The sequence below is a fragment of the Chrysoperla carnea genome, chromosome 5, assembly GCF_905475395.1.
Source record: "Chrysoperla carnea chromosome 5, inChrCarn1.1, whole genome shotgun sequence".
In the NCBI taxonomy this organism is placed as follows: domain Eukaryota; kingdom Metazoa; phylum Arthropoda; class Insecta; order Neuroptera; family Chrysopidae; genus Chrysoperla; species Chrysoperla carnea.
The window spans coordinates 4,510,489-4,523,766 of record NC_058341.1 but is presented as its reverse complement, the minus strand read 5'-3'; the positions used below and the strand labels follow the sequence as shown (position 1 = coordinate 4,523,766).

Sequence of the window (13,278 nt, the reverse complement as noted above, 5' to 3'; positions counted from 1 at the left end):
AATGTCATTAACTCTCAGCAAAACCATATAAAAATATAAATTATTGTAAATTATAATTTCTAAGATAATAATAATTTTCTAATTTGTATTAAGATATAAAAGTAAAGGTATGCTGCTATAGCGACTTAAGTAGTTTGTTGCTTATATTTTATTTGATCATTTAAAAAAGAAAAGTGAAAACTTGATATTGAATCATAGAATAGAATATATAGATGTATATGTATATACTTTTATAAACAACAAACATTAGTTTAAACTATTATTAAAATAATTATTTATTAATATTATTATTAATACTTATAATAGTTTTAAGATGTGAATATAAACAATCCGATTTTAAACGATATAATACGAAAAATGGAATCTTGATACGATGGAAATATTATGAGATATATATACCTAGGTACAAAGAAATTTTATTATTATGTATAATTATTATTTTACCGTTTTTAATTAATATTTTATTTGATATAAACATGGTAGATATATTTATTATTGTATATGAGTTATTACAGATTGAGAACAAAAATTATTAGGGATATGTGGCCGTTTCGTCCTAGAATTTCGTATCAGAATTTTTTACCCTTGACAGGTTGAAACTTTGCGTAAAAATTTAAAAAATTTGACCAATTAAATCTGTAAAAACAAAAGAGTTTTCTAGACAATTTTGAGACAGGAAGTACTTATCTTTATTTATTTGTAGAATTTTTAGGGTCAATTCTGTTGAAACTTGGGAACATTAGACGAAAATTAAGAGTAAAATTTTTCGATATATACCATAGATTTTTAAAATATTGATGCCTAAAGATTTAGAGAAAATCACTTATAGAATAAATAACACACATATGCCATTCATTTCATCATTTTAAATATATTTTATGAAAAAAATGAGAGCCGCATGTTATAATTTTCTTCATAGGAAAATAATTTTCATGTTTTTAATCAATGAATATTAGTTTTCCAAATTAATCTTAAGAAAATTAGTTACATAATAAAGCATAACTTTAAAAACACTTATAAGTTAAAAACGCTCTTCAACTTCAACAGCTCAAATCTAAAAATTTAACACCGTAAGTAAGGGGTATTATCTGTATATGAGACTAAATCTTAGTGAGATCTTAATCTTGCATATACAAGATTTATAGATTATCCTAATAATTTTTTGGGAACATGCAATTTTATCTCTATGTTACAAAAAAACTAAAATAATATCAATACAATAATTTCCTAATTATCTCCTAATTCCTTCTGTTCGAAAGATTCCAAGATTTTCCAACCTACAAGACTTGTAGGATTAGCCAAGATTTGATTTGATGTTTAAAATAATTTTATTTCTCAACCTGTATAAAACATAAATTATAATTCATATGACGTTTATGATTATAAAATGAAATCTTACAATCAAATTACTATAAATTATAGATACAAGAAAAAAACATTGATCTTAGATGTTTTCTTTGATTGTAAATTGATATAATTGGTTTTGTCTATTTAAGAAGCTGTGAGTAGTCGCGAATGGGGAGTCCCTTGGTTTCCATAAAAATTATAATTTCTGTATAAAGTAAAATCTATTGATTATTGTACATTTTCCAAAAAATGTTGAATTATTTGAAACCACCTAAAATTCTAATAATATAATTTTGGTAATAACTTCAGCAATTCTGAATACTCGTGATGAATTCAAGAAAGCTTAAATTACCTAGTAGCAATTTTCTGGCGTGTAGTTTAAAATTGAGCTAAACAGGCTAGGCTTATTCACTTCTGCGATACCAACTGGGAGCGTAATCGTAATATTAAAAGATAAAAAATTTTTCGATATCTGGTGTAATTTTCAAAATATCGAAAATTGAAAATTTTGTTTAATCATTTAGCTTTCGATATTTCGAAATCCAAGGCAGATATCGAAAAATTTTATTCTAACTTTTCGTCTACATTCATAAAGTTATAACAAAATTCATCAACAAAGTTGAAAATAAGGTATAAAACAAGTGAAAACAAACAAGTGACTGAGTTAATTGTTGAAATACCATGTATAGTCAGTGTTGATTTCTTTATCACATTACACATACAAATATGTGACACATACATAACTGTTAATCAAGTATAGTACATATTATAAAATTTCCGCCTAATTGGCGCCCTCACGAGTAAACAGTGATGTTTACGAAAAAATGTTTCAAACAAAAGTTGTTTAATTTTTGATAAGGAACATTTTTTACATTTAAACTTTTGTTCTATTTCTAACGGTTTACAAGATAGGTCCTACGGATCCAAGATTCAATTGACCTATAATGCTCATTTACGAACTTGACTTCACTTTTTACGTCCTGAGTACGCTGTAAAAATTTCAGCTCGATATCTTTTTTCGTTTTTGAGTTATCTTGTCCACAGACGGACGCACGGACGGACGGACAGACAACCGGAAATGGACTAATTAGGTGATTTTATGAACAACCTAATATACTATGTATATTTCATATATACATGGTATAATAATTTCAACCACAAGTCTTAACTTGCCTTGGCGTTCATACTACCAAATATTTCTGGTCTGTATGTGTGGTGACACTCTGTACTGTGTCTAATAACAAACAATACATAGTTTATTAGTACAATATTTTAATAAGACCTATAATAACAGATATTTGTACAATATCGCCATATCTAATAAGTTTTTATCTTGTTTCCAAATATCTATGAAAAATATTAAAATATATACACACTTTCACTTAATTTACCTATCAAAGGAAGACCTGCAGATCAGCTTGCAGACCTAATAGACCTACCAATGTGTTTGTTGTGTGTGATAGAGATACTTAGGTGATATTTCATTATCATTTATTTATTTATTAATAAATAAACATATACAATACCGGAAGTTAATTGGGAAGAATAATATTTTATTTGAATTAGAAATTCAAATAAAATATTATAAATAAATAAATGTTTGTTTTATATTTGTTATTACATTGACTTTGGATGTTTGCAACAAATTTTGTACCTCTATACGTAGAAACTTATTCGATTCCACATGTGATTATAGTTTCTGAGAAAAACGATTTCCCGGGTCGATTTTTTGACATTATTTCGATAACTTATTAATTTTTTGGGTCAAAATTTCTTTATATAGTTTTATCTAAAACGGAAACGAAAAATTTGTCACGATTTTTTAAGGGAAAAATTGAAAATTTTACAAACAAATTTTTTGTTTTCCAAATTTGATGAAACTCAGTTTATAAGGTAATTTTGACCCAAAAAATTCAAAAATCGGGTTTATTGAGCGATTAAGCTTATAGTTTCTGAGAAAATCGATATCTCGGATCGATTTTTGACGTTATCTCGAAAACTACTCAATCAAATGTTAAATAAACACGATTTTTGAATTTTTTGGGTCAAAATTACCTTATAAAATGAGTTTTATCCAAATCGGAATCGAATAATTTTTTTCGATTTTTTAAAAATTTTTTAAGGGGTACCCCTTCGAAAAAATCGAAAAATTTACAAAAATTTTTTTGTTTTCCAAATTTGATGAAACTCAGTTTATAAGGTAATTTTGACCCAAAAAATTCAAAAATCGTGTTCATTGAGCGATTAAGCTAATAGTTTCTGAGAAAAACGATATCTCGGATCGATTTTTGACGTTATCTCGAAAACTAATCAATTAAATGTTAAATAAACACGATTTTTGAATTTTTTGGGTCAAAATTACCTTATAACATGAGTTTTATCCAAATCGGAATCGAATAATTTTTTTCGATTTTTTGAAATTTTTTTAAGGGTTACCCCTTTGAAAAAATCGAAAAATTCAAAAAAATTTTTTTGTTTTCCGAATTTGATGAAACTCAGTTTATAAGGTAATTTTGACCCAAAAAATACAAAAATCGGGTTCATTGAGCGATTAAGCTTATAGTTCCTGAGAAAAACGATATCTCGGATCGATTTTTGACGCTATCTCGAAAACTACTCAATCAAATGTTAAATAAACACGATTTTTGAATTTTTTGGGTCAAAATTACCTTATGAAATGAGTTTTATCCAAATCGAAATCGAATAATTTTTTTCGATTTTTTGAAATTTTTTTAAGGGGTACCCCCTTTGAAAAAATCGAAAAATTTACAAAAAATTTTTTGTTTTCCGAATTTGATGAAACTCAGTTTATAAGGTAATTTTGACCCAAAAAATCCAAAAATTTCATTTGGCGATTAAATTAGTAGTTTCAGAGAAAAACAATATCTCATATCGATTTTTTCATCAAAATCGAAGACAAAATTTTTCCGAGTTAACAACACTGATTCATAGAAAATTAGTTTCGTTATTTCAGTGTACAAAATTTCCATTGAAATCTATATATTGAAGTAATTTTTAATTTTAATATCAAAAACTACTTTTCTTTAAAGTGATGGTGTTGGATCTTCGTTACTTTATAATACAAAATATAACAAGTTTTTTACCATCATGACAGATGTGATTTATACTTTTTATATTAAAATAACTAATAATAAGAATGTTTTATTATTTAATTGAATATTTTAATTACATTCATAAATTTTATTATTATTTAATATGCAAATTAAATTTCTATTAATGTTCCACAAAACACGAAATTGTTATTTCGTATAAATTGTTTTTACAAAATCTAGACACTCTTCGAAAAAAATTCGCAATAAATCCAATAAAAGTGGTTTGTTTATCTATCATTTAAAGTTCAAATTAAATGAACAAACGCAGAAAAGCTAGATTTTTGTTATCAAACACTGTCTAAACTAATCGGTTTACAAAAAAAATTTTGCGAATTTATAAAGAACAACTTTCATATTTAAAGCGTTCATGTATTGTTTGTCAGTTATGAATCAGAATGAGGTTTTGATTAAATTCAAGAATATGTCAACTTTAACAAGTGAAAACAAACAGTTGATTGAGTTAATTGTTAAAATACCATACAAAGTCAGTGTTGATTTCTTTATCACTTTACACATACAAACATGTGACACATACATAACTGATAATCAAGTATAGTACATATTATAAAATTTCCGCCTAATTGGCGTCTTCACGGATAAACAGTGATGTTTACGAAAAAATGTTTCAAACAAAAGTTGTTTAGTTTTTGATAAGGAACATTTTTTACATTTAAACTTTCGTTCTATCTCTAACAGTTTACAAGATAGGTCATACGGATCCAAGACTCAATTGACCTATGATGCTCATTTACGAACTTGACCTCACTTTTTACGTCCTGAGTAGCTGTAAAAATTTCAGCCCGATATCTTTTTTCGTTTTTCAGTTATCGTGTCCACAGGCGGACGGACAACCGGAAATGGACTAATTGAGTGATTTTATGAACACTTATGACAAAATTTTTTTCCTAGCATCATTATTTTTAAGCGTTACAAACTTGGGACTAAACTTAATATACTATGTATATTTCATATATACATGGTATAAAAAGACAGCCTATATACCAATATACTCTCTTCTAATCCATACTGTATTATTTCCTACAATTTTTCAATTTTAATCAAAATCAAATATTAATTATATCTACATAAATTGTAATCAATCGATAATCAAACGTATCATAATAAATATACTGTAAATAAATACTTTGTTGATTAGTTTGATATTAAAAAACGTATACAACAGATATAATAATAAGTACTTGAAATAATTATTAAATTATATACTTTTTATTTAAATTATTATTCATTAAAACATACTCATTACTTTATTACTTACTTGCATTCATTAATAACTTATCATCAAAATATCAAATATTCAATAAGAAATATATTTATTTTCATTTATGGAATTTTTTAATTTTATATTTTGAAATATATTAGGTACTGAGTGTATATTATGATAAATGTGTTACATAACATAATTATATTACGAAACAAGACTTGGTATTGAATGTATTCAAATTGTCGTCAAGAATCAGACAGGAATTGGTAAAATTATGGTTTTATTTAATAATTGTGGGGAGAAAATTACCTCAAACATTTCTCTTAGTAAAGTTTTTAAACGATCTGTTAGTAAAGCTTTTATTAAATCGTAATATGACGATAGAATAAAGTGCTCCATGCCAAAATTTTCAGTTCGGACCGATTACAATAACTATCCCACTGGAAAGTTAAAAAGATATCCTCGATTTAAAGATTTTCGTAGGGAAAAAAGTATTCAAGCGCGACATTTACTACAACCTCTAAAAATATACCCTACAACTTAGAAGATCTAATGTCAAAGTCTCATCACTAAACAAAAGTTTTATGAAACTTTACATTTGTATGAAATATTGCGTGAAAAATATTTAAGTTATTTTTAAATACGAAAGTTAAAATCAAACAGCGTGTATTTATATTTACAAAAGAGAGGAAATTGAGGCTTAAAGAAGAGAGTAACGCGTGATGATTTTTATTTTTTCCAGATATATCACTTTTATTAAAATAATTATATTAATATATACTTTTTCTTACAATATAATTACTTCATGAAGTGTACTTACAATTCAAGTATCTACTTATTTTTATTTATAAATAAATAATTAAAAAATTACTTATACGCATTTAAAAGAAAAAAAAATCAAATCAAATCGATTAATGTACCAATAAATTTATTTTATGAATCTTATGTGCAATATTTATTATTTTTAATAAGTTGTATGCATCATAAAAATTATGATATTTATATACAAAGTGTGCCATTATTGAAATCACTTGTGTAACATTTTTATGATAAAATGTTAACTGTGAGTTTCAAAATTTTAGGTATTGTTTCATTTTCAATGTCAATGTATTATCTTCCAAAAAGATCAAATTTAACTTACATTTTTTGATGGATAAAAATCCGCAACACTATGTGGCCGTTGTTTTTTCTTGCCATAACCACCATCATGTCCCAAAAAACAATGTTTATGATTACAGCAACAATCTGTTGTGTTATTATTAACAGTAATTGCAGATAGTTCATGTAACATATCCTGATAAAACGCACAATTCGTACATTCTCGATGTAATAAATCATATTTTTGTTTATTGGTTAAATCAAATGCTAATAACGTATGACGATAATGTAATTTTGTTGATTTTGTCATTTTATTAATCAATTAATCAATCAAATCAATCAAGTTAATAACAAACACTAAACACTAACTACTAAAAGGCAATCAAGACAATCTCTGCCCGGTTAATCAATTAATCAATCAAATCAATTAAGTTAATAACAAACACTAAACACTAACTACTAAAAGACAATCTCTGCCCGGAAGGGAAAAAATTGTAGTTATCAATCAATTTATCGATAAATCAATCAAAAGTGATTAACAAGAAACACTATAGATAGTCAAGCACTGTATTTGAAGCCAATCGGGGCCAATCGAAGTTATTAATCAATTAATCGATGAAATCAATGAAAGATAGTCAATAAATAAGCACTAAAAACACTGATCGCACTTAGTAAAAGACTAAAAACTTTAAAATAATTGTACTTGAAAAAGATTTATTTAAAAATAAATAAAATTTATTGTAAATACTAAGATGTTACAATTAAAATGGTGTGACGTAACTTGTTTACGTTTAAAACATGGTGTCATGGTGTCATATTAGTTGAAAATGAACATTAGTTTTGAGTTATGATAAGATGACATATCAAGTTTAATTTACAAGATTTTCCAGTGAAATAGTATTCAAAAAAGAATTTGTTTCAAACAAAATCATTTATTTCAACGTATTCCTCAGAAAGGATGGCTCAAAAATATTGACCCTATTAGCTAATCTTGAAGCATGTGTACGCATCCAATTTTTGATACACCGGTCAAAAAAAAAAGAATTTTTGTTCTAGGGTGCCAAATCAGAAACTTTTGGCCTAAAGTGGAGTTAGCGAAACACTGAAAAGAGTCAAAATTCGAAAAATTTTAACAGTAAGACGGATTTGAGTTTGCAGTTTTCTGATCAAGGGTCGCTGAACACGAATATCGCGTCAGAATTGGGCTTCGAGTTTATGTGGTGTCCAGGGTAAACGGTATTCCCTTCGTCTCTTGGAGTTTTCGGGAAATCCGTTATATAATCGGTTCAAACTCGTTACACCGGGTTTTCTGGGGTCGCTGAACAGAATCGGGCACCAGCTACCTCTTGAGTTATGAATTTTTTTGTTTTGAATGCAAAACTAATTTTCTTCGAAGAAACAAAAAAACTATTGCAATTACGTTTGTGTAGATGAGATATGAAATTCAATATATAAATGAAAATCAGCAAACTGGAAATTTTACTGACATTACAGTAGCTAGTCAGTAGTTCCAGGTCGATGCATAAAATGCATAATTGTTGAGATAAATACTCTTGATATCAAATTTAGTTTTACTAATCAAAGTCAGTTTTGCAATAAAAAACCATTAACTAATATTTACATCTTGAATTGACAGAAGTTATAAGTAATGTTAAATAAATGAACAAATAATCAATATTTATCAATAAATATTATTACATATTGATTTAAAGTTCTTATAATCAAAGTAAACACATTAAAAAGTAAATATTTAAACAAATACTTAACATTTAATTAACGATATAAAATAAACTTAGGTTTTACTTTCAAAAGTATACCAGAAAATCCAGCGAAATCCGTAAGATATAATTTTAAGGAGAAAATGAGTTGATTTAGGGCTATTTAAAGACTTAATTAAAACCGAAATGGTATTCGTTTTGTTGGTTTAAAAAAAATTATATTCCTTCTTTTATCAATATAGGCAATTTCGTATATTAATGTATAACAAGTTGCATATAAAACTACTAGAGATACAAATTTTTAGTAAAATTCATTTGACTTCAAATTTTTCAATTCTATTTAACTCAGGTTGTAACACAATTTTAAGGAGAAAATGCGTTGATTTAAGGCTATTTAAAGACTTAAAACCGAAATGGTATTCGTTTTGTTGGGTTACAAAAAAATTATATTCCTTTTTTTATCAATATAGGCAATTTCGTATTATTCATGTATAACAAGTTGCATATCAAACTACTAAAGATACAAATTTTTTGTAAAATTCATTTTACTAAAAATTTTTCAATTCTATTTAAAATTTAAAAATTATTTAAATTAAAGAGATTTAAATGACTTATCTAACATCAGAACTCGGAGTAATCTTCTCTTTAAATTAGTAGACATAAAATTAAGTTCAATAAAGAATTGGGGAAAATTTTTGGAATATTTCAAAAACAATTTCGTTTGTACCACCATACCAAAAACTGTTTATAAAAATCCTACGAATATTAAAATTTGAGACAATATGGAAAACGAAATAATGGTTTGAAATATCCCGATTAAAATAAAAATTAATATTTTAAAAGTCATGGAATTATGGTAAAAGAAAATAATTACAATCTTATTAAATATACCTCCAAATAAAAATAATTAGAGGAAAAAATCGATGTTTAAAATGCAAATATTATTTCTGAAATATATTGGGGTTTTAGTCAAAGCCAAAATTTATTGCTAACCTTTTCAAAATAAGGAATTTTTTTAAATAATTTTTAAACCTTTTAAGTCAATAAATTTTAGTAAATAAAATATGAAAAACTAACCTTATTCCGATTTGAATTTGCACTACGTAACACATAACGAACTTTTTGCTGTCTTTTAATATTATAGTCCACTAATTTATGTAACAAATTTTCTTTATCACTTAAGTTTTCTTTTCTACCACTTAAACGTATTGATAAACGTCTTAATTTTGGCGTTGGAGCCATATTTTTAGTTATTTAAAATTAAAATCACAGTTTATTTTATAAAAAATCACAACTTTATAAACGATCATATGCACTTTTTGTAACGGTTGCTACCTGTTTAAAATTAATAAGCGTCACTTCAGGTAAATAAACGTGCTAAATAATACAGCATAGTTGTCAATAGATGGCAAGCTGAGACTAGTGCCATCTATTTTTTTTTACTCAAACAAAAAAAATTATATTTTCAAATTATTTATTTGAAATTATAAATTTTTCTTTAATATTTTAAGGTTTTCTTAAATCAATATCTCTTATTTCAAACGAATTTCGAATTTTTTTTAATAAGATTTGAATTCTTGAAATAGATTAAATAGGATTTTGTAATTATTTGGGTAAGCATTTTTCATGGAATTAATTTTATTAGAATTGAGGAAAATTGTTCTCATATTATTTGTATCATTTCATGTTTTCAAAGGAATTCTTAGAAAATCCAAGCATAGCAAGAGAAAAATTTTGTCTCTATTAGAATGAATATAATTGTTTAAGGCTAATTTGGACCCAAGGAAAGCAATTGCACTGGCAAAAAGGCAATCATATTTATCATTGATCAAAGTTTTGACTATACAGTATTTTAAAATGGGTTGATCATTCGATTAAACCTCGTTTAACTAATTTTTAAGGTAAAGCTGAGCTCACAAAAATACTTTTTATTAAAGTTCGTAACAAACATTTAAAAAAAAAATCGAGAAAAAATATTTGCATCCAATTTCATCAATCATTTCAAACCAATCGGGACGTAGCAAAAACAATGGCAATGGTTAAAAATCGATCAGATCTATTGCTCTTGAGATGATAGTTCCATATAGCTCAAATTGAAAATGCAAAATTTTGACGATGCAATATCTATCTTAAAATGACCTTTTTTGAAATTTTTGGGTAGAAAATGTGTTGACCTCATTATTAAGTCGCCTTTTTTTGGGTAGGGTCTTTATGTTTATACATATATCTGAAATTTAAGATCACATAATCAAATGAAAATTTAGTAATAAAATTAATTATAATATATTCATTGAATATACATTAATATTATGAAATATTCTTTTTTATAGGATCTCCCAGGTTTCACGGTACCATATTTTACACGGTCTTATTATAAATACAAGTCTAAGTGTTTTTTATTTTCAAAGCTCAATCTTTTTAGCAAATTAAGAAACGACATTTTGCTATTCATATATAATTAATAAGCATTAAACAAATAAAATTTAAAAAAGCCTTCTACGTAAAACTTCTTAAAGTGTAATGTTCCCAAGTTCTGATAGAATCCACTCTCAAACTTTGCAAGTTTGTTTTCTTTTTAAAGTTTGCAAGTGCATTTTCCTAAAACAATAATAACAAAAATTGCCATTAATGTTTGAATAGATTTAGGTCATGTGCGTCCGAACAAAATTATTATTTTGATTAAAAAAATTCCACAATTTGCGCCCGTTGCTCTGGCGTGAGTCTTTTCATCATGAAATGTTAAACCAAACTAAACACAAAGCAACTGTCTACTTTAAAATAGCTTATCAATGTGAGCCTCTAAAAAAAACCCTTTATTAAAAAAAGGCTATGTATTTCTACAATTTCCACCCCATACACAACTTAATTGATATAAATATTTCTGTTACATTCTGTATTTTTAAATAGCGAAATGACGTCATATAGTTGTAATTAAACTTTGTTATGTTAAAGTTTATGTTTGAATTTGAGAATGAATAATCTAAAATATGACTTAGAGGCAAATATTACATACATCATGTAATACATTATTGGATCATAGTATTGTCTAGAATATTGGTTTTTAGGATTCAGTAGAAAAAGTAGAATTCTATTCCAGAAATCTTGATTTTCCGAGAGCTAATCAACATAAAGAATGTATCTTTCTTAAATACTTATTCGAGAAATCGATATAATAACATATTGATCCAATAAAATTACCTCCTATTAAACAAACAGAAAAAGGATCTAATGTTAGAATCCCAAGGATTTCGAAGATTTTACCATAGTCCTGTTCATATCCTGCAAATAATCGCATATATAACATTCGTATCGAAAAATCGAAGATAACCAAAAAACTGAAACACTTTACATTTTTCGAATCAATTATGATTTTCTCATTTCTGCTGTCTTCACAAAAGTCTCTGTTAGAAACTATCATCGAAAAATGATATTCATAAGAGTAATGGCTGTGAAAATAAATCCAAATAAGGATATGATTTTGTAAGGAAATGTGGCAATTTTCCCCGTTTTAGAAACCTCGACTTACCTAAAGTATATGAAAGTATATACCTTGCGAAAGTTATTTTTCTATATGTTTGCGTTCACACGTAAATTTTCCCTCATACCTTTCAACAACTATTCCTCGAGTCAGAAGAGATAAAATGAGGTACCCCAATGCGCCACAAAGTCACAAGTTAATGGTACGATTTGATCTTTCTGTTTTCTGAGGCAAAAGGAATAAATAATAGATGTGTCCTGAAGCGAAGGAATAAATAATAGACTGTAACGTGATAAATGATTAGTCTATACTTGAAAAGTGCCTAAGTAAAAACAAAAATGTTTCAATTCAAAAGAAAATTCTCTGAACTATACAGAACCCAATTATTTAAACCGATTAATCAATCACTTGATTAAGACTATTTTTTTCAATACAAAAAAATAAAAATCGCTAGATCATTAATCATAGTTTTTTTTTTTTTTTGTATTGCATATATATTTTTTTCTTTTGTTATAATATTATTATTAATTTTTTTTATTTTATCAAAACTTCATCAATGAAATATTTTTATATTATTTTACAAATAATACCGTTATAGTCTCTCGTGTACTTGGTTCTACTTGAGTAAACATATAGTATTTATAATAAGTATATAATACTTGTCTAAGTAAAGACTATATTGGTGATTAATTATATGATTTTACTTATAACTTAATTATTATACTTAAATATGTAATTTAATATACTGTGTAATTTGTAATTTTTAACTGATAAGCTTCTTAGAATAGCTGTTAAGTAAAATTATCAGAAAAACCAGATCATCAAATGAAATCGACGTGGTTTTAGAGTTAACATCTTTGTATATGTCTATAATCGTCCGCCCGTTTGTCTGAAGTTCTTCTGGACCCCATTTTGGAGCTCCAATAGTAGTTAAAATTTGATAATCGTCGATCCGTTTGTCTTAAATTCTTCTGGGCCCCATTTTGGGGCTCCGATATTGGTTAAAATTTCAATAATAAGAAAGCTCTTAAGCTTTCAAAAAAGTCATTAGCCTAAGTATCTCGGATCTTCTTGTTTAACTTCTTTGGCTGTAAAGAAGATAATAATTCATGTTTTGGATCTTTCAAATGGGAAGCCCCAAAGTATTTCAAATTTAAAACCAATTCACATAATTGAAAACGAGAGTATATTTCCCGATGTGTAGTGAAAATGTATAGACATAACAAAAAATGTTCTAGAAAACTTTGGAACTTTCGAGAAGAAAGTTATGGAATTACCGAATAAGTACTTCAATTTTATTAG

At 26.3% G+C, this 13,278-nt stretch overlaps 1 protein-coding gene across 3 annotated transcripts in view; it reads right to left on the bottom strand.

The window, feature by feature from the left end:
* The window catches only part of LOC123301568 (rhotekin-like), a 90,716-nt gene extending 80,957 nt beyond the window's left edge, over positions 1-9,759 (bottom strand). For 2 of the 3 annotated variants that reach the window (XM_044884378.1, XM_044884375.1), the window contains exon 1: positions 6,824-7,119. In XM_044884378.1, coding sequence (XP_044740313.1) covers positions 6,824-7,090 — 267 coding nt within the window. In that variant the 5' untranslated portion in view covers positions 7,091-7,119. Of the gene's footprint in view, positions 1-6,823; positions 7,120-9,575 lie in introns of those variants that run through there. The other variant, XM_044884377.1, reaches the window with a different exon arrangement.
* Positions 9,760-13,278: the final 3,519 nt, after the last annotated feature.